A 23,109-nucleotide genomic window follows, 5' to 3' on the forward strand; every position below is an offset into this window, starting at 1 on the left:
TTAAAAGCTACCCTTTTTTGACTAATAAGATGTGTTGCAACTCATTTTGTAAGAGTTTAGAGTTATGTAGTTTCAAACACCATCATCTGGTACTAAACTGCACATCCTACATAAACGCATTAAAGTCAAATTAGAAGGAGGGGAAAAACCCCCAAACCTCTGTTTAGACACCTTGAAGACGTGAGCAGGAACTGTACAAGGCACTGCAGAACCAGCAGAGTGGTAACGAGGGCAGTCTTGAGGTGCCACAGCTGCTGTACAAAATGAGCCAATTAAGAACAAATCACTGAGGAAAAGTACGTTTATAACTCAGGAGATGTGAAATTAAAAAGGACTAGATTAAGAAACAGGTAAAATTCTATTTAAAAAAAAGAGAAAAAAAAAAAAGAAGCTTCAGTAATCATTATGCCAAAATGCAAGAGGATTGAGGTTCTTCTAATGCAAATTGAATGACCACAGTCATTAAAGCCAGGTTTGCTCTTCTCTCATTACAGTAATTGCAGTGGCAAGATAAAAGTTGCAAGAGCACTCTGTGGTGCCAGGTATCAACATTAGACGCAAAGATAATTGCTAGTCATGAAATAAAGTTCGGGTATATTTCCCACATAATTTGAAAACAATATAAAAACCACAGACAATGCAATATGTTAGCAAGTCCCTTGTGCATTAAGAGTTTATTTAATTTTTGTAATGGAACTGCACCATTGGTTACTCTAATTGAGGTATTTAGCCAAAATCCAGTATATAATCATGAAAATAACTACACTGCTTTATAGTTATGTAAAAACATTTGTACAAAATTTGTGTCCAATGTCAAATAAATACAGAAGTTTTGATACTTATGTAAAGAAGAGTGATTTGGATACTCTTACATTTAAAAAAACATCTTACTGTTTCACATATTTTAGGCAAACATTCAGTTTTACATTAAAACAGACCTCAAACTGAAGCCCAGGTACAGGTCAAATACAAATGTAGAAACTTAAAAGTGCCAACAAACAAGATAATTCAAGTACAGTAAATGTTAAAAAATATATATTTATTTCAATTTTCAGATGCTTCTAACAGGTACAGGCCGTCAGGATTTAAATAAGACAAGAAAACATTTGAGATAAAGACAAGAAACATTTTTGTTCCAGAATAAAATAGAAATTGTTAATCCACCATTTAGAAACAGAAAAGTCCACTGCAACTTAGAAAAAGACTTAGGAGTTTATTTCTGGTTTGAATATGGCCTGGAAGAATCACAATTTATATCCCAGCCACCAGGCAACGATGACTTTTCTGTAACCATGCTCTGACTGTACGCAGATAGAAAATAATTGCCCCCTTCTTGGTTTTGACTTGCGGAAGAAATGGGGTATGTTGCTCCCAGAAAAGTCTGATGAGTGAGTACATTAAAGTGACTGAACTGATGGGACATGTTTAATTGGCTACCGTAAACTTGGAAGTTACTGAAAGGAGCTTGGTCAACAGAGTTGTGTTTTTCTCCTTCAGCAGAGCATGCTGTAGAAACTGGAGGAATGGGCTGTATCTCTTCCAAGCCAGTTTTAGAAGTCTTTTCCATCAAGCCAATTTGTGCTTCAGGAGATAACTCTGTAACTGATAAGCAGCTTGCTTTTGCATCTGCTCCATGTGAGCCCTTGGCCTCTGTGTGCAAAGCTTCCAAGTGAGTATCATACTTAGAGGCATCACTGCAGATTTCTATTTGTGATGTTTCATCCCCTGAATCCAGAGACATGTCCTCCTCATCCTTTTCATCGTTTTCTACAAGAACTACATTAAAAAAGAGAGAAAGTCCTATTCTACTGAAATACAAGCTTTGGTTAGAAAAGCTATACGCTACTCACAGAGTGTTATGCCTCGGGTCTGTAAGTCCAATATCATTTAAGTCTTGGTCTTCCGCCACTCTTGTTCACTTACTCAACATACACACTTAACCCCCTGTGTGAGTGTCCAGTTATTCCGATGCTAAAAGCTTCTGCGCATTGGTTTCATGTTTAGTGTTGGGAAACCCCAACTCCCAGCTCCAAAGGGGTTAATGTCAAAACAGCATCTAAAGTTACACAGTAGGTGAGTATTTGATCAGACAATTCAAGGAGTACAATTACTGACATCTCAGTCCTGTCCTTATGGTTTCTAGAAGCTATCACTAAGTTTACCCTTCTCCCGCGAACCGGCAGTTACACCACTGGGGCATACGCCTACTCTCCTGAACACCGCCTTAGGCTGTAGTTCTGTCCTTAAGATCTCCTTTGGTGCTCCAGCCCAGCTGCTTGGCCCCCATCATTTAATATACAAAAAGCAGCTTGAGAGTTGGGTTTTCCTTGCCATCTGTAGCGTTCCTTTACAAGAGTAAAGGCACGATCTCTCAAGGACCTCCACCCCACACATCTAACTGGGTAAAGAAAGTATAAGCGTCTTTACCTGATTGTCTCTTGTGAGCAGCATCTGAGGGAGGGAGGCTGTTCTCTTCAGTAACTGAGTTGTGATACCCAACGAGACTTTTAAAATTTTGCATAAAGTCATCAACAGTAGCCACCACTATTCCATTATCAATGTAATCTGAAAGGGTCTTGAGATTCTTCTCTAAACACATAAAAGGAGATTTAGTAGTAATATTTAGCACCTATTATCAAAGGGGGGAGAGAAGTATTCATAGATTTGGGGTGTACCTGTTAAGAAGACAATGTGTCTCTGTTGTATGTTTTGAGCCTGAAGCCTGATGAGACAGTCTAATTCTGGAGCATTTCGGGTTTGAGAATCACAGTGATGGTAAGACAGAATCTCAACCAAGTGCTTCTTTTGATACGTGTTCAAGAGGGTCAGCAGACTCAGGGCATTAGCATTCATTCTGCAATTGGGGAATAAAGGGCAGTATTAAAAAGATGCTTGATTTAAGGTAAATCTAAATATTAAAATTGAGGCAAAGACAAACGTAAGAGTAAATTCTATTTAACTGTGTTTTGGAGAGCATCATTAAAGCTGCAACATTTTAACAACTGGTATTTGAAGAACACTACTTACCTCCCCAGCTCTTTCAGCTTTTTTTGTATTTTGCAGTGGACTTTCCACTGCCATTTCCCATCCGGGGTATTGAGATCCTCCAGAAACTTTAAGAACTGTTTTAATTTATCTGTTATGGAGATGTTGAATAAAAGTTAAATTTTGTGCTATATGCAAACTGAAAATACTGCTTCAATATATACATAAAGCTCCTATATGTTTTCATCCAAGTATAGTTACACAACTACTAACATTATCCTGGTACTTCAGGTTTTCTTCCTGGCAGATTAGCCAACAACAGTGTGCTAAAACTGAGCTGCTTTTTTTGTAGGTCAGATGCCTCACAGTGACAGCTGCTGAATTCAGTAAGTGCTCAATTCAGGCTTATGTGGTTTGCCTTGCTAAAATATGGTTTTTTTAAAACTTATTTTAAAAACTTCATTAACTATTCAATTTCCAGTAAAGTGGGGGGAAAAACAGTTTTTCAGTATTTTTTTAGCATATTTGTGGATGGAGTAGTAAGGAATACAAGGTTCCATATACGTAATTACACAATCTAACACGAACTCAAAAAGATCTCCGAGTTCACGTGCTCCCCAGAAACATGTTCTCCAAAAAGGGCAGTGAGGTAAGAAAGACACGACATTAGTTGAAAGATCTCAAAAAAACCCCAAGTTTTTAGAAGACTTGAAAATTGCAAGACTTGATTGTTCAATGCAACAAATACAGCATCTCTCATATACTGAAATGTAAATGTTAGGCTTCTGTTTTGTGTGTTTTAAAGCTTCAGAAAGCATCACACTTACCTGTAGTAATGGACTCTGGATTAAGCACAGATTCATCTGACACAACAAAACCACCTGACACAAACAGCTCATTGTAAGTGTGATTTTTCACGTCGTCCAAGCTATCGACACCGGCAAAGCTGACACAAGAAAGCCTCTTCAAAGTTACTAAGCCAGGTATCTGTTTAAAAGTGTTACAAATCAGAGATGCATACCAGAGATCATACAAATAAAAAAAGAAATACATAACTTTCCTACTTACTAATACCAAATATCAAACTTCAAAACTCATTTTCAAAGAATATTTTTTCTCTTGCCTTGGGAGGTGCTCTCTCAAACACGTTACAGGAAGGCGACAAAGGAAGTTGGGTGCTGGGAATGATCTGACTGTCCAGCACCAGTTCATAAACCGCAGCTGTGAGGAACCCCGGAGGTCACACGACAGCCACCTTCCCTTGCCCTCACAGCACCTCAGAACCAGCAGCAGAACCGCTCAGGCCTCTCTGCCACTCGACAGCTACTACGAATAAACATGCATGGGCACGTATGTGGAGGGGGAGGAAGTGACAGGTTTATGATGGAACAAGACTAGGTATTTACCACAATCAATTTTGTTTCTTGAAACAGCAGCTGAGCACAGGGCGTCACTCAAAAAAGCAGCCTTGCTCCACGTGAGCTTCTCTCACGATGCTTTACCAAGGCTTACCTGCATACACATCTACTCAGGTGAAATACCTTGTGGATGAGGTTGGCGATGTCCTCGTTTTGGATGATTATCAACAGTTTATCTAAAGCAGCTCTTCTTTTAAGGAACTGTTCTGGGTGGGACTCTGTATTACCTAACTTTGTAAGATATTCCTAAAACCACAGAAAGAGAAGATTGTGAAGAGAAAGTTAATACGTAGTTTGGCCAAAACAATCCCCACATGATGATGACATCAACTAAGTTTTCCACTCGAATCTCAGAGGCACTGGTTTCCTTGTCTTTTCGATACATCACGTGGAAGGATGTAGCAACAGAGAAATAGGCTGCTTCAGCGAGTCAGTCATTCTTACAGAATCCCATAGAAATGGCCAACTCACAATATCAAAACTACAAGAATTTTCAAGTAAAGCCAGAAGTTTTTGTCATTTCATAGAATCATAGACTGGCCTAGGCTGGAAGGGAGAGATCATTTAATCCAACCTCCCTGTCATGGGCAGGGACACCTCTCAACTAGATCAGGCAACACATCACTTTGAACTTTCATCTTAAACAGTTAAATATAGAAGAACTCCAAGTTACCTGTACTATGAACTGGAAGGGGAAAAAAAAAAAAGTCAGCCCAAACCACACACATCAGCTTCTCACATATTCTTTCTAAAATGGGAAGCTGTCACATTTTTGCCATTGTTAGCATTTTTCTGTAAAGGCCACCCCCCCATAGTATCTTCAGAAAGAACCAAACTACAGCCTGTTCCGCTTTCCAAAAGAGACATGTAAAAGCTAAATATAAGCAAGACTGCCTCAGAAGCTCAAACGAGAAATGGGACAGGACAGCCTATTTTCACAGTTCGCTTCCACAATTCAACATTTTTTGAAACAAATTTCAGACCACCTTGTATTTGCAAGTCCAGTTTTATACATTCTGATTTGAAAGGCACTCTATGTTAACACTACAGAGAGGTTGAACTGGAACATATTTACCTTGATTTCTTTGCAGAGAACACTTTCCTCCTCTTCATGAATATAAAATTTCACAGTGTTTTTCTGTATATCTTTAATAATTTTGACCAAACTGTTGAATTGTTCAGGTTTTAACTGGCTTATAAAATCAGAAAAGGCTGGTTGGGTCGAAATGTTTAAGTTCTCTGTGCATTTCTGTGTCTTGTCTGGTGGCTCCATCAGATCAGCACTGGCACAGGTCTGATCAGCTGGCAGCACATCCTCTGGTTTAGCACACGCATCATCCATTTCCTCCTTCACTGCAGGGACGCTTGACAAATGCTGCTCATTAGAATCCAGATCTTCCGTCACGTTATTACACAACTGCTCTGGTAACAGCGCTGTGTCGGAGTCCCGGCAAACAGGCAACGTGTCGGGTGGAGGATTCAGGGCGGCGTTACTAACCGCTTCCGCCGATTCAGGACTGGAATAAATAGGTGGCGTATGCCTAATGCACGAAGACGACAAAATAACACTAAACTTTTCACTCAGTGACTCTACATATTCTTGGACAGAAACCTCTGATGCCTGTAAGCATAAGTGTTCGGAAAGTCTCATTATCCTCTCTCGGGCAGAGAAGACTGGTGTGGACATACCACTAACATAAGCAATATTCTTTTGGTGCAAAATTTCTTGAATCTTTCTTGCAAAGAGATTATATTCTTCTAATAGTATAGTCTCTATTACTGCACTAATGGAATGCTTGGTTGTAAAAGGGAGATCTGCTAGCCCACACTGATCTTCAAGTTTCTCGACTTGTCTTGTATAAAGTCCATCTTCTGCTGTCCCCTTTTGTGTGTCTGAAAATGGAGAGTACGGAAACTGATAATCAGAACTTCTCTGTCTACTTATTACCCGGGGGTCATTAGGAAAGGCATCCTTTGGTGGTAAATACACCAGTGGTTCTTCTGGTGATTTCAGACCTATATAGGAAGAGTTAAGCATTATCAGCTCACGTTTGAAAGTCATATACAACTGATACAGTAAAACCTCCAAAACACAGTTTTAAAACAGCATTACCGTTATGCCTCCCCCTCCGCCCAATCATCCTAAATCCAAAGGACTCAAGCGTTAATGTCTGATGAGGTAGAGAAGCACAGAAAATTTTAACAGTTCTTAAGATAGCAGAACAATAAAGTCAAAGTTTGCTCAAAAAAGCAGAACACAAGTAATATTCCAGAGATAACATCTGATTAAACACTACAGGAATGTCCTGAATTACAAAAAAATAGAAAATCACATTAGAAATCAAGCAGGGTGACAAATTACTCAAGTATTTTTATTTGCTTCCAGTTTATAATCCTCAGATTTTCAAAAGGCTTGGTTTAGCCACACACTACCTTGTTGAGCTAGACCACAAACTACAAGCTGCGTTCTGATCTTGCAATTGAAAAAGGAAGTGGATTTTTGCTTGTTCATACATAGAATCAGTTATGCTGCAAGGAGTGCTGAAAGCCTCTCATAATCCAAACCTCACACAATCCACAGTCGAAACTGAGGGGTTTCTTGTTTTTAAACCAAATGTAACACTTTACATTTATGGCAATTAATGTTATGTGTGTATATACACACAGACATTTCAGGCACATACGGGTATTTCAGTATCTATCTCTGCCATAAACACTTCGAAGGAGTTGGATTTGGTTGGTTTTGTTTTAGGTTTTTTGTTTGGGTTTCTTGCGCTTTTGTTTTGCTTTTTTCTTAAGTGTTGTATTATTGTTAAAACTAATACAGTTGCAAGCAGAAAACCTGATTTCTGGAACAGCACCAATAACAAATAGTAAAAGCTATACAGTGGCTTAAAATTTGAGGCTATTTTTAGAACTTACTACATTTTAAAACAGCTAATCAGTTGCATACCAATTTTTAGCAATGGAGGTTTTTTCCTATAGCTCTCCTGTATGCAACCCCCCAAAGTTTCTGTAACAATTATATTATGAAAAAAGGCTTTAAAATATATATGATTAAGAACTAATCAGGTTATTATTCAAAGATTATTTGAAGTTTTCCAGGAAGAAAGCAGCTTTGTTTCAAAAACCAAAAGTCTTTGTTTTTTAAAAGTTTTTTTTTTAAAAATATTAAGCAGAATTTAAACAGAAAGATGTACTGCTGAATATGAAATCCAAAATATTTTCTAACACGTAAAACCAGGATTATTATTTTTTTAAGTGTTTAAAGTTATTCTTATTTAAATGATTCTCTGAAAGCATCATCCTTCATAGACGTACACCTTTGGGTCACAAGTCTTCAGAAGAAACATATGCATGAACAAGGAGAAACACCTAAATAAAACACTTTGACAACTATTCAAGTAAGATTTATGATTTCAAAAATACCCTTCATTGGTAATATCTTGTAGCTGGGTATGTCAAAGCAAAAAAGAGAACTGCCTGAACACAGTCTTAGACCAGCTATTTAAGAGCCGCTGCAGTAGTCACCCCTGCAGATTAGAATTTTTCGCTGCTTAAGAAAGGTCCTTCTACAGTGACTCCAGAAAGAGGATGCTTGAGTAGATTTTGGAATCAGAAATTCAAACACCACCTGCCCAAGAAAGCCTGTAACATTGTTCTTTCATATCCAAGATGAATGTCATCAAAAGCCATCACTTAAGAATGTTTATTAATGCATTAATCTTCCCTTACAAGACCAGAAAGAATAGGCAAGAACAAACACTATTTTTGTGCCTTATGTCTAAAGCCAGAGAGTCTCAAATTCAGACCAGAAGTGAGTGAGGATGGATGTGTTAAAACACACGTGTGCCCAAGTTAGCTTTCAAAAATAAGACTCGGGTTTGCTTACCAATGTCCTAACTTTAGATTATGTAAAGATGAAGAAATGAACAATAACATGATACAGAAGTAGTCCAGATGAGCTGAGGGCTTATGAACAAGTATCTCCCCCAACACTTTCTGATGCCATCACGGAAGAAGCAAGACGACCTCCCCCTTCCTCAAATCACCAACTACAACAAGTTACTTTTTTACCTGTATCAAAAGCAAAACACATTTTTGTTTAAAACGAAAATACAAGAGACTGCTAATTTGCCTTCCTGCAATTGCGCAGAGATGAAAAAGAAAGATTGATGTTCCCTAAATTCTGTTCTTGCAGCTACCTTGCTATAAAAATGAGACATGGAGAAGCCATGAGATTTGGAAAGCGATCAGTTTCAGAAGAGAACAAAGCTTCCTTTAAATTGTATTACTGCATTGATCTTAATTTCCTAGAATAAAAATTCAAAGCCCTCTAGAAGATACTATGCAGGAAGATATGCCCGTTGAAAATTGAGTGCCAGTAGCCCAAAACACTGAAGGCTCTTCTGACTCTCTACAGCCTTCTTGATGTACTTCAGTAAAATGAGTCCACTTGCTGAACATCATATTACTAATCTAATTTTATGATGGAAATTCAATACCCACTGAGAAGAAGAGCTGCTCAGTAGTTCAGGCCATAATGACATATGCAAACTGCCCCAGCCACTCTTCTCACATGCTTATCCTCCTGTTTTTATAATGATCCTCTTGAACTCTTCCAGCCCCTCTTCCTATTTATATAGCACCTTTTACACCATCCTACTGCAGAGCTCATCAATACTTACTGCAGCAGGAGTTAATACAAAGAACTGACCTCACAGGATCTCAAGAAATCCAGTGATGCTCAGGGCAAGTTTTTTTTCATCTCTAGAAGACTTCAGAGAAATTTTTTTCTAGTAAAATTTGTGCTCCTTTTGTATCAATTGACAAACCTTTGCATGAACTCACACATCCAGCATCTATAATGAATTACCGTTTTCAGATGCTTAATCATCCACTTAACAAGTTATCTCAGCAACCATATCCTCATCTATTATATGCACAGTGGCCATTTCCTCCAGGAGTAAAATAACATCCTATCCAAACTTCACAGTCTCCATACTCCATAACTTAGCAAAATAAACCGATTTTTGATGTTTGGCCCTTAAAAAAAGCACAGAAAACATTACCCAGTTACCCCATCATTTTGTTGAAAGGCCAGTCAACACTGTGAAGGGAAACCTCCCTTCTCAGCCACGAAAACAAAAAAGAGCTGCTGAACTAGATAGGTAGCAGAAGTGTCTAAGAGACAGATTCCAGCATTCCTTTGACCCAAGGGAATGCAGTTAAATTCTGCCTTGATTTAGTCGTAAGACTTGACTTGTGGCCTTCAACTTAGAGCTCTAGACTATTCCTACAGCCCAGTTTTCCCATCCTTCAAATCCACACTTTTATACTCTCCCAAGAGTAGACACTGCTGACTCATTGAGAAGTGGAACAAGAAGCTTCTTCTGTAAGATTTAAGATTTAAATGTTTAGATAAGGACAAAGACTTCAAAGAAGCACTTCCACTAGAAGAGCTTGATGCAATAAGAAGTAGATGACTTACTATAAGGACACATTTTTCATTAGCTTTCTGGATTACTAGTTGCAATTATCCACCCACCCAATCTTTTAGCAGAACCTAGCAAGTTCAAACACAGAATTCTAAAGTTATGTACCTCACCACATAAATACTCAAGCATACACATTTCTGAATTGTCAGTACTCTCCATCAGTATGTTTTCATCCAGCAGATTTCTGTATTAACCAAATATCAGAAACACCTGCATAGCCTACATATATATATGCTCATGTACCAACAAGTGACCCAAAAATGGGATCTATGAAAGATACAAACCTTTAGAACATCTTTTCATTCACTATTTGTGGCAACATAAGAGTTAAGCCCATCTTACCTGTAATTGGAATAAGTTTCCAGTGCATTCCAACTTCTCCTATATTATTTGAGTTGGAATGTTGCCTGCGATAAACATGTTCTATAGGTGTACTAGGACAGGCATTGTAATCTTCAAAACTACTTATACTTCCAGTGCTTGCTTCCTAAAAAACAATACAAATTATCAGTTCAAACCTTTTTTTTTTTTAGTAGCTACTAAGCTTTTACATTCTGGACAGCTGACAGTAACAACATACCTGAGATCACCACCATATTTTGCCTTCAATGAAGTCAAACTTGGAAATGCTTACATGAGGTACTTACATATTTAATCTACCTGGTTGATAGTTTCTGAGACAGATGTCTTTGCTGATTGTCTATCACTATGTAAACCAGGCAGTCCTGAGCACGTGCCTTAGAGTACAGAAGCTGGGTGGGGCAGGTAGGAAAAGAGGAAAAGAGGGCAGAAAAAAGCCAGCAAGCTGTCTTCTCAGCCTTTTTCAGGCTGTTGTCTTGATAGCTGACTAAAACCCTGAGATGTTGGCATTACTGAAGAACTGCCTGCAACTAGTATTAAGCCCTTGAACTATCCACTTTCATGTCACATTCCAGATGGTTAGAAGCAGAACAGCACAGAGATTACAGGCAGGACAAACTCCCTAACTTAGAAACTGGACTTCATGTTGAAGTACCAGTAACAGAGATCATAGAACAACCACTCTGTAGAGCAACGTGACTGTGCAAGCAGCCGGGGCACACAAACCTGAAGCACGAGAGCGTTCTTCAGTGAGTGTTCTGCCAGTTATGTGCTGTTCTGAAAACCATGCACGGAATATGTACACACCACTGCACTACGAAGGCACACAGAGCTAGGCATGCATTTAAGTCCTTGGAATTTTTCAACTGCTGCCACTAAAATCCAATGCAGCCAATTCCCCAACCATCCTTAATATCTGTAGCTCATTTCAGGCGTTTCTTAGCACTTGCTCATTCTGATGCTGCCAGAGAGACAAAAAGAGGCCCATCATCTTTTCCACAGTACAAGACCAAAGGTGAGGGCTGCAGGCCTATCACTTGTGCACGCAAGCGAGGGGCATTTTCCTGCCCTATAAAACACCTGCTACTATTAAGACAGAGGGAGAATACACTTTGAAGAGGCTGAACCAAGACTGATTCCCAGAACTGGAGCAGTAACTACAACAAGAGCAAAAGGATGCCTGATGATTGTAAAGTGGTAACAATCACTGTATTAAGCCTGAGGTACTGCCACTTGAAAAGGTCATTAAGGCACAGAAACAGTCAGCTATTGCCATTGGTGTTTTTGTTTGCTTTTAAGGTAACAGTTCAGAACCCATAAAAGCATATTTAGTTCCTGAACACAATCAGACTAGTTTTGCCAATTTGTTCTAACAAGATGATAGAGAAAGCTATCATTAAAAGGAAACAGCTCTCATTCTGCTTCTCTACAGTAACTATTGATCATCTGTGGATTAACATTCTTGTTTAAGATACCTGACCAAACTCTACAGATCAAATACAGACTGCAATTTGACTTCTTTCACTTCCTTGCTTATGACAAGAAAACGACAGGCTGAAAAAAGTCTTCAAATTACGCAGCCTGCAACTGATATATTTATTTTTGGTTTGCATTTGGGGAAGAACAGGAAAGATTCTGGGTGCAGAAGCTTTGAAAGAAATTGTTTCAACTTAGGTCTGGGAGGAGCCTAGTCAAAAAAGAGGCTCGTTTCCATGCCCGAGATGGAATTTCATAATCGTGACAAGTTGTGACATCCAAAACACTTATCAGGTCTATAAGGTTAAAGCCTAAGTAGAACACAATCATTAACCGCCTGCCATGCAACCACTGCGGAGAGAGGGCTCACATGGAACAGAAACTATGGCCTCACAACCTACTTCTGGGAAGAGTAACAGCTAGGCAGCAATGATGGTGAGGAACTCTCAAAGCTCTCCTTACCATGCTTCAGGTTCAACAAACCTCAATGCCCTAACCAGACCAACAACCTCCCCCAAAGCAGGAGGAAGACGAAGGGCAGTAAGCAAGCTGTTACATTAACAACACTCACTCCACACAACAACTTCAGATTGCTAAAAAAGGCCACCACCATAACCAAAGTGAGAACCAGAAAAGAGCATCTTTTTTCTACAAGAGATAGAAGACAACTGCACAGCTTTGGTCTCAGCAAACATGAAAAAACACCCTCGTATACCACAGTCAGCAAGAGTGACCGAAGTTTTGCTGTCTACTGCTGGAGTAGCTGCATATGATATTTATTGTAAAGCTAGTGAGGAAGACTGACTATGGCTGCTTTCTGTCATTCAGGTATTCTTAATTATAATTTTAGTACAGGAATAGCAGACAAAGAACCAGAAGCATACATAGAACCATCTTACAGTTAACAAAATTTTTATATATGCTCTAACAAACAGAAAAGTCAGTGCTATATAAAAAAACAGAACTTTTTTCCTTCAGTCTCGTAATATTTATGAAAACAGTACAGTCATTATCAGCTTCTACCTACACGGCAGTTTCACTTACTTTTAAATGCAGCGTGTGTTCAAGGCTTGCTCCATTAGCTGAAAGCCGTAGATCAACATCAACAGGGTAAGGTAAGCACGCCGCATCTGTTTCCAGTATCACTGGGCTCTGTGGGTCCTTAAAGTTAACATTTTCAGCTTGAGCAGTATTAGGAAGCTCATGATCATCTTTGTCCTGTGCTGGAATGGATTCATATTCATATTTTTGTCTCATATCCTCTTCAATTTCATCAGTGCTTAATCCTAAAGCTTGATTTACAGACTGTGCCAACGATGAATCCACGTGTCCTGCACTAGCTAGTGTATCTAAAAGCAGTTTAATGAGGCCTTGTGTGTCACTAACAGCGGGGTCAGGAACATCTTGCTGCCTCAGGTCAGTATCGTGTCCACCAAGACCAGTGTTAACTGGGAAAACACAGTGCGACGAATCCGAGGTTCTGCCCCCTTTAGAGTAGGGGGAGGAGGGGAAAAGTAATTCATTACTAAGTTTTCAAATAAAAGCAAACCCAGACAACCCTCCCCAAACACCTGCCACATACCCACAGTCTCACTCTTTAGCATCAATTCGTACAGTACACATGAATTTGTTTTCTTAACAAAAATTTAAACAGATAGATGTTGATAAAAGGGCAGTTTCTAAAGCAAACAGTCTCCCTCAGATAAACAATTACCATTTTTCAGGTCACTCAATACCACACTATTTTATGTTTTAATAGAAATCACATGCTATGATTTATGTATTTTATGGAAACCTTGTAGAATTCTCCATCGCTTGTTGAGACAAAAAGATTAGTTTGAGCAAGATATTTACTTTTGTCCATCTGTCCACTGTTGCTCCAGAAGGCGGTAAGTATCTTAACACTTAATGCCATAAGTTATCTTATGTTTTGTGCCTCTCAGAAAGGAAACTTATTCCCCAAATCAGCCATTTCATCTTCCAAAGCACTTTGTGCACATGAGAATGGCTGGTGCTTGATGTAAATTCCCCTCTTCTTTGTGCCACCCTTCTCCCAAATTTTCCTCCTTCTGAAGGAGTCAGAAAAGGGTCAGAGAAACAGAAATGAAAGGGGTTTTTTTGGCAGGTCAGATAATTGGCAGTATCAAGATAACTATGTGAGGTTTGGATATAGATTATTTCATGTAAAGAATAATTCAATCTTAATGCTATTGGATCGCTTCCTTTGTCCCGCTACACACGTTAGTGCCTATTTCAACAACCACGTTCATGCTTTCAAGTTTACTTCCCCACTTTGATCTAAATTTATCAGGTATTATACAGGGCACTGGAGCCACACAGGATTACAGCAATACCTAAATTCTGCAAAAGGCATGATAATACCAAGGCTGCTTAGTACTGTGTATTAGAAACTCTTTGGACGGTTCCAGAGCAAAGTCACCTCTGGAAGTCCGCCTTCTCTGCAAAGAGGCGGAACAAAAGCAGCTTTCAGGTCAAGTCCTGTTAAACTGTCTCCAAGAAAGAGGCAATCTGCATAAAAATAAAACTTGATCTCCATTGCCAGATCTCAGACCAATGTTTAAATGAACGACCATGCATTAAGATATCCACAGAATGCAATAAATATTGAACCTGTAAAGATTAAATGTTAAATATGCTTTGAATTACAATGTTTACAGAGGAACTCCAAACAAAGACTTTCTTACCTTCATACTGATAACTATTCTCTGAAGGTTCACTCATTTTTAAGTATTTCCGCAAATTTTCAGACTGTTTTTCCAGCTTCCTTTTCAGACCGCTTTTATTTCTAAGGTCTTCAGAATCAGAATCTCCACCTACATTTTTTTTCCTACACTGGATTAGATTAATAAGTTCTTTGAGTCTGTCAGGATCATAATCTCCAGAATGAGGCAGTTTCTGCTTGGCAGCAGTGGCTTCGTATTTTGCACGGATTCTTTTCCCACTTTTTGCGTTGGCAAAATCAGAGTCTTCTATGGCTTCATAATCTGAGATGGGACTGAACTGCTGGGGTTTCCGATTTCCCTCCATCAATTCCTTAGCTCTAGAAACAGGTAGTTGATATGCCTCACAACCAAAAATATAGTTTTGCAAGGAGCTGTCAATATGAGATTTATTTTTTGGAGCAGCATAAAGAAATTTTTTGTCATCCAACCGTGATGCATACCGATATAATACAAATTCTCTATGTTTTCCAGAGCCACTATAGCATCTTTTCAAATACTCATTTATATACTTTTCCACAACAGCATTGAAATCTGCAGTAGCGTCTTTACGAGACTGGATTAAAGCAAAATGTAGAGACTGAATAAACTTTGTGAATTCTGGAATGATTTCCTGATTTTCGTGCAAAACCATGGTAGTTGAATTTTTCTGTGTTCCAAACGGAACACTTTTTTGTGCTGCCATAGGAGAAAAGGGAATTCACAATTACAATCAAATCATAAAGCTATCAATAAACGATGACTAGTTAGCAATATTCTGTATTACAAATATTTGGTGAAACATAGTTTGGAAGGACTGTGGAGAAATAACCCAAAAACTGAGAAGGTCATTGTTTTTGTGTGAATTAACCAGCTTTAAAGCCTACTTAAAAGCCAATCTACTCATAGTCATGATGAATTGCTCATTTTCATAGCTTTGTAGTAACCTGTATCCTAGATACACATATAATTTCCACTTTTCTGACCCTCCCAGGAGGCAGACACTTCAAAGGCTTACTGAAGTTTACTAAGCTGCAACCTAAAAACTCCTTGAAAAAAGCGGAGGAAGCATTTCTCCTTCCTGTGCAGTCCCGATGCATTCCTTCTGCTGCTTCTAAGCTCACTGGACCCTTATAAAATGATTCAGCTTAGCAACCCAGCAGAAACCTATACAGGTTTTTCCATTCCTTCACAAAGCAATACAACTCGCTAAATCAAGGAGACGCAATAGGAGAGTGTGCTAAGAGCAGGATTTCCCTGTCCTGGGAAGCTATAGATACTTTTACCACATCCTTGAAACAGCAGCTCAAGGAAACTTAGTTATATCCTTTTTAAATTTTATTTATGTATTCACACTCTTCCCCATCACAGACTGAAATTTTTCTCCATTCAACCAATTAAGCACCCTGAAGACTCAAATCAGTGATTAACCTTGTGTCTGACCGAAATCAGAACATACAAGTCTTCAAAATGGCACAGAGCAAGAACTGCAGTATTTTTAAGGAACTGGAAGACAGACACTTACAATGTCACCTTATACCCAGTCTCCTCTTACCCAATCTATAACTGCTTGGATTTTCACAATTATTACTCAAATAAGAAAAATGTAAAGGGATTATTAATAAAGAAATATAGAGATAAGAATCTAGGAAGCTGCCAAGACTTAAGAATTTCTTTGCAGAAATGAAATGCCTGGAAGGTGCTGTGTTTTGCTAATACCACTCCTATTCACAGCAGGCCAAAACGACTGCACCCTGCTGCTAGTGCTACTTACTGCAAGCTTCAATTGCAAGGGATTAACGTCTCACCCCTAATCATGGAAGTTCTACTGAAGTCAAGTCCTTACATTCATCTTTTATTACCTGGTTCTATCAATATGTTCTTTGCTCATTTAATCAGTTTTTGATGTGTATCCCAAACGCAAAAAAGAATAAAAATTACAGCCATGTTAAAGAGTTTCATATGTTTTGTCCCTAACGTTTTCACAGTTAAAGAAAGCCCTCAAACCTCTGAAGTGCGATGTTTTTACTAATGCATAGATCTCTTGGAATATTGATGCTCTGTTCCACCAGAATATACAACCAAGTAACTTAAGGAAAAAGTTTTACTTTTTAAAATACTAACAAACTAACCTAAAACATGCAGTGTGATCACTACTTTTGTGATGAAATAAGCACTTTTTCCCAACACTGTAATCATGACCATAACTAATGCAAACTGTTACACCAAGTTTACACTGACAGGCTACAACACTACAATGTCTTCAGCTGAATAGAAACCATATTTGAGTAAGTGCATACACAACATTCTCAGTGGTGAGCAAACTTACTTGAGCTTGTTACACCTCTAGGTTCTGGAAACAGAAACAATGCATGTAGCATGCGGGGCCGTCCAGTTTGGTGGTCTAGAATACAAGAACATAAGAACAGCTGAGAAGACCAGATGTCTCAAAAGACAATCTGGTACTCAAAACCCATCCCCCTAGAAAACCACAAAACTAAAACCAACTCCAAACTGAAGAACCCAGAGTATGCATACCGTAAGGGGACATCATTTGCCAAGGTGAAAGAAGAAAAAGAAACCCTCTGTCCAGAAGTGGCTTTACAAGAACCTGTTGGTAAGCAAAAAAAAGTATCCCATTTCAAACAATCCAAGATATTTGCTCATTATGAATACTCTTACATGTCTGTAAGCTAAATTCCATCATGGGTAGAAGTGCCCTGATACAACACTGATGCATACACCGGCTATGGAATTCCAGCAAGATCACAGGCCTTGCAGTACACCTCAACTACCAGTTAGTAACATTAAAAAACAGGAATAGCCATATCTGTTGCACTTACAAGTTTCTCCTTCTCTAGTTTTTGAAGTAAACCCTCCAAGTGACTACCAGAACGAGTCTTCTCCACAACTTCATAAAGGCTACAGTACATACCGTTCTTCAACACTGACATGGTACAAGGGTAGAAAGAGAAGGTAAGAAAAAAAAAGAAACAAAATTGTAATTCAGAACACTTACAAAATTCTGGAATAAAGAAAAAAAAAAAGCTAAAATTACTTACCTTCTTTTGCTCCTAGGTAAGTTTCTTTATAGAACAATGCTGGTGTAATTTTTTTCTTCAATTGATCAATGCTCACAACTTTTTCAACCTCAAGCTTCTCAGGACTGTAGATGAAGGGTGGAGGAAAAAAAAAAAAGAAAAAAAAAGAGACCTCTTTTTCCCTCACATGAGATGAAATAGAGAAATAAAGTCTTACTCTAATTGACCAAATAAGATTTTTTAAATACATGCTCTTAAAAATAAGTTCCTTGGACTACTGCGTGAGCCAAAGGTGTTTACTCCAGCAAAGGAGTGTGTTTCACTTCAAAGGCAAAAAAACCCAAGCAAACAAAAAACCCACACCAGTAACAAAACAAACAAGTGCACGAACAAAAAGCAACTCTGGACATGCACAACTCGAGAGGCTACTCTGACATACTCAAAGAGTCTAATCAATGTATATTTTAGATTTTGATCCGAATATACCCAAAATTCACCAGTTGCTACTAGCAAGAGTTTTAACACAGCACTATTTTAAAAATATTCTGTGATTCTGTAAATGGTAATACTCACAGCTTGCATGGAAGGAAAGGACGTGCTGCTGACTTTAAGGAAACATGGCACAGAAGTTTGCCTTTATTCCAAAGCTGTCCCCTCCATAACGTATAGTTAGATCTGTCTAAATTAAGACGGAGAAAGACAGATTAAAGTGAAACCACTTGCTAGGTGGGACTGAAAGGAAATGGCAGAAAAAAGGCTACTTAATCTCCAAAAGCACTTTAGGAAAAATTTGTAGTAATGGCAGACCAGACAATAACAAGTTAAATAGTAAGTTAAAAGGTAACAGAAAAGGTGTTTACAATCCTATCTTGTTTGGATCTGCTCTGAGCAAAGGAGGTTGCCATGTTACCTGTCCCTGTCTATACCAGCACGCCCTTGAAGCCGCCACCTGTGCAATGATATCCCCTCTCCTCCCCTTAACTGTCAACCTCTTTCATACATGTTTTGCTTGAATGAGGTTCAAAAGAAAAGCAGGACAGATGATCATATTATTTCAAGTGCCATTGAACAGGAGATTCAGGAACAGAAGGTAAGGTCTTACTATGCCATAAGCAGAAAAGGATGGGGAAAAAAAGACTTGATATTGTTGAATTCTGGTTTGTTCTGGCAAAAGATGATACACATTAAAGCGTCTGTTCGATCACCCAGTATCAGGAAGAGATGCCTGTAATCAGCAGATTGCATACTACTGACTTTATCGTACAGGACAATACTCAGGTACGCAGGCAGCGTAACTATAATTGTTAAAGACAAAGAAAAATAACACAGGGCAAAAAAAAGTCCAAAACCTTCCCTGTTTATACTATAAAAGCAATATGTATCAATTAATTCTTACCTGTACTTCTATCTGTGTTAAAGCTGTTTGATCTAACAAAAAGAAAAAGAGACAGAATGACTAGGTTGGTACAAATTTCTGGCTACTAAATTTTACATTAATGACACTTTATTAGTCTAATGAAATAGCAACACTGATAATTCACTCTCTAACCTCAAGCTACTGACGCTGCAGCATCTTGTGCTATTTTAAATATCTTGGTAACTAATTTTAGCGCTACACAGTACAGTTCCCACATCTGGATGCCTTCCTGCCAGCACAGGTATCCTACTTTAGCTGTAATCAACTCTCCACAAGTAAGGCGACACCAGTGAAAAGGTGAGTGACAAAGCATACAGAATATTTTCTTTAGAATACCAAGGAGAATCATGCTGTAAACATTTTTATGTCATTGGATTTCCTCAGTTAGGCAAAAAGAGCCTACCCTATATGGCTTCCACCTAGGCAGAAGGCAGGTAGGTGAAAAGAGGAGCAGAACTGCTTCCGGCAGGGGCCAGCCTGCTGCTCAAAACTAATTTTGCCACCTCGTGCTTTGCATTCAAAGCATTTATTATGTTAAGTCCCTGTGACATGTCCATTCATTTCAGCATTGTTTTTCTAAATCAATTCTAAGCTGCCGCCAAGAGCTACGAACTCTTCATGCCGCCTGCTGTCTTCCCAAAACTCAATTCTTAGCTTACCTCGACGGGGGCAAGAATTTTGGTACTTGTGCCATTTCATCTTTATAAATAAATGAAACAACAGCGTAAGGACAAACATGTCTTGGTCTTCGTCTTATTTCATCAAAGCCATATTCATAGAAATAGTACTAGAAAAAGAAGTTAACACAATGGTAAATTAAAAGTCTGGTAAATCGTATTCTGCAAATATACCAATATCCGTGACCTTTCTTCACCGAAAGTGAAACAAAAGAAAGAAAAAACAAACAGGGAAAAAAACCCAAACCCCCAATGCAAAATGCTGTTCATTCCTAGCCACTATTTTCCCTTTTAGGAGCCTCACTTAATGCCCACTGGCCAGTTCTACTTTACTCTTTAAACTCCAGATACTACCTCCTCTCCTCCCTCTCTGGCCAACATTCCAGTCCAGCCCTGGCTATTTCCTGTTCCCCCTACACCCTCACCTGAAGGAGATCTCCATCAGGTGCAGCTATAAGCAAGGCAAATAGGATGATGCGCTGTTCGGTAATTTCTAATACAGGCACGTGTGGGCAACTGCTACACATATGCCAGACTGCAGCTTTACAGGACCTGCTCAGTATTCACTATACCTTCAGTAATTTTATCTCCATCATTTCAGAAGTTCTGTTGATAATGTTCTTAAATAATAAAAAGCTAATGCATGCTCAACTTTCCTTTACCTGAGTAAGTTCGTAGGCTCGATAAGCCAACAAGGATGTTACTTTATTTGCATTCTTTGAAACATGACACTCGTGCTTTGGTGTTGGATCTAACGCACTCTTTACTGTTGATTCCATTGCTTTCATACCGATGTGGTCATATATGCTTTTCATTTTTCCCTGTAATAAAGCAGAAGAACTGTAAGCATTAGCTTTTTCCTGGAAACTGTCAAATTGCTTCAAGCACCAAAGGAGGTAAGAGCAGAAAAATGAACACAGGCCAATTAAAAAGCCATTTATAGAAGTACATTACTTTCATACTTTCAAAGAAAAAAGACATTTTTGTCTTTCATAAAAATCTATCATGCTTTATTTAAGCTCAACGTCAATATCAGATTTTAAACCTGCTAATGTTCTAGTTTCTCTATAAGCCCGTAATTGTGTAAATGGAAGTTCATTAAGTTGAAATGAACTTTGTTTTATCAGTGAGCAATATAATCCTTCAAGAATAAGCACTATAAATTTACCTTTATTACTTTAAAAACAATCACATCTCCAGTTGCTCCAGCTTCTAGAGGATTAGGCTGCAACAAATCAGCATACCTGGAGATGTATACACCTGAGAGAAGTATTAAAAAAAACAAAACCACAATGTTATGCTGAATGTTAAAACATTATTGCAAGTTTAAGAAGCATTACATGGTATTAAAGCTCAACGTATACCAATATATATATGGTGTATATATATACACACCGTATATATATGCTCATATAAGGAGCATATATGTTCTCTCCTCCTCACATCTGTTCTGCTTTCAACATTCATATTGTCACCTTCGCATCATGTTACTGGTACAGAGGACAACAAAATTATTTCTTTTCTATTTAAAAGGCTTTGCAGAAGGAACTTTGCAGCTCACACTTTCCTGTCTCTTAACACCTTGTGACACTTCCAAGTCTCAAATTTATCTGGGCTCTTCTTGGATCTGTGGATTCAAGAACTTCAGCTCTACCTACCTCGGTACTGAGCTGAGCTCCCATCTCCATCGGGTATTTCTGAACACACCTGCATGTACGTACAGAGAGAGGCACACGGCCATAGACCGGCACTGGAGCTCTGGCTTCCCGGTTTTAGTGGGAAGACACTGGTTTGACTTAAGCTAAAATGTGAATAAGTTCCTCCCTTTGAGAAAGTAATTTAAATGAACTAGTGAAAAACAGAGTTATGAAATAATGTTCTGATGTCAATTTACTTTGCTAAAAACACCTGGCTGCGATGTTTCTGCAGTGAATGACAGGAAAAGGACTGAAAGTTTATACGACTGCATCCCATTCTCTGCCCACTCATACTGAATAACATTAGCACATATAACCAAAAGATAGTTACCCATGGAAGGGCTGCCAAGAATTGTTATTTTGGAGTGGCCCACCTGCAGTCCCTTTTCACATATGCTTTGGATCTGAAGAGAACAGACAATTTTTAGGCAAGTCTATCAGGAAAGCCAGAATATGAACATTACAAACAGCGAAAAACAATAATTTCAGAATTTTGATTGAGCTAAGAAAAACCCCAAAGCCAAACCAAAAACAAATCCCAAAAACCCCTTATGAACAAAAGCCCCCCAGAGGTAAGACCAACTTCAATTGCTATCTAAACTGTTCAACCATGCAAGTCACTCGCTAGCAAGTGGTTACACAGACTCACACAGATCTTTACCAACCAGCCTCCCTGTACATTAAACACACAAAGCAAAAGTAAACATGCCAAATGGTTCAATGCTTAAGAAATAAAGTAATTAAGAAATTAAGTAGTTAATTAAGTAATTAAGAAATTCCCTTTTCATCACTTTCACTAAAAACATATGATCAAAGAAGAGACAGAGAAGATAAGGTCCATTTTCTAGTCATCACAGGTTACCTTCTCCTTAATGTAACTTCTTGATGCAAAACCACACAACATTCCTTTTCAATTGATAAAAACCCAAAAAACAAAACCAATAAAAACTCACATGCCATCCGGAAAATCTATCCTTTTATTTATAAAACAGAGCCTAAACCGGAGAAGATAGTTTATAGAGACATGTAAATATAGCACCTTAAATAGCAGAGAAAAAAAGAATATGAATGACGACAAAGTATCATATCCCTCCTACCTGCTACACCTTCCAGCACTGAACTTTTTTAAAATAACTTAAAGATTAATAAGTGTATCAATAAAAACACTCAGTTTAAAAAAAAAACCAAACTAAAATTTCTAATTGAAAAATAAGAGCAAGCATTTTATACACAGTTGTTTTCTTACCCGAGATCGATCAACCATCAGAAACGCGTAGCTTTCATAAAGCTCTTTTTCTAGGCGACCATCAAATTTCAGCTCTCTACGTTTCTCTGTAAACTATTATTACAAAAAGTTCTTAGAATATGCAGACAGACTGCTGTCACATTCAAGTGTCAATGTTTTAAGTCCTCACATGTTAGCAGATCCAAGTGCACCAAAATAAGCAGAAGATAATTTGAATGAGACTATAGTATGCTAAAATGAAATTTGAGAAACATTGTACCTGTGGGAAATATCATTGGCTCAATCTGCCCAAAGATTTGTTTGTCTAAGGAAAAGCCACTCTTCAAACAAACCTGTGCAGCAATGTTTCCGTGTTATTTTGTAGCTTAACTATTTAGAAGCATCCGGCTCAATGCTCCCCGTATCATCTTTGAAATGCCAGAAATAAGCCTTTTTCCCTTTTTAGGAGACAGACCGTTATTTCTTACATCGTGCATGCACTTTTGCAGTTGCACCTCACTGCTTCTGAGGTGCTTTTCCTGAGCTGCAATACTCCTTAGCTGTAGCTATGAATCACGTATCAGGGGAGGCAAAA

General features: G+C 38.4%; 1 protein-coding gene across 1 annotated transcript; it reads right to left on the reverse strand.

Annotated features, from left to right (window-relative positions):
• Window positions 1-988: 988 nt before the first annotated feature.
• Window positions 989-22,622, reverse strand: FAM208A (family with sequence similarity 208, member A). Its single transcript, XM_009874842.1, has 21 exons — window positions 22,536-22,622; window positions 21,621-21,693; window positions 20,761-20,852; window positions 20,255-20,413; window positions 19,575-19,702; window positions 18,895-18,926; window positions 18,072-18,177; window positions 17,520-17,623; window positions 17,301-17,404; window positions 16,996-17,068; window positions 16,783-16,861; window positions 14,443-15,146; window positions 12,782-13,224; window positions 10,244-10,388; window positions 5,479-6,419; window positions 4,527-4,649; window positions 3,813-3,972; window positions 3,028-3,136; window positions 2,676-2,854; window positions 2,428-2,589; window positions 989-1,776 (listed from the first exon to the last, which is right to left on the reverse strand). Exons 1-21 carry the CDS (start codon window positions 22,551-22,553, stop codon window positions 1,214-1,216), a joined length of 4,497 nt encoding a protein of 1,498 aa, XP_009873144.1. The 5' UTR covers window positions 22,554-22,622; the 3' UTR covers window positions 989-1,213.
• Window positions 22,623-23,109: the final 487 nt, after the last annotated feature.

This window comes from Apaloderma vittatum, unplaced genomic scaffold, assembly GCF_000703405.1.
Source record: "Apaloderma vittatum isolate BGI_N311 unplaced genomic scaffold, ASM70340v1 scaffold19030, whole genome shotgun sequence".
Lineage (NCBI taxonomy): Eukaryota > Metazoa > Chordata > Aves > Trogoniformes > Trogonidae > Apaloderma > Apaloderma vittatum.

Bases quoted from the DNA above. Each gene is read 5' to 3' on its own strand.
- FAM208A (XM_009874842.1), bottom strand. The intron at 17,405-17,519 runs GTAAGTAATTTT...GTACCATGTCAG, and splicing joins TTACCTAGGAGCAAAAGAAG to TGTTGAAGAACGGTATGTAC. The intron at 3,137-3,812 runs GTAAGTGTGATG...TCTCCATAACAG, and splicing joins TCCAGAGTCCATTACTACAG to ATAAATTAAAACAGTTCTTA.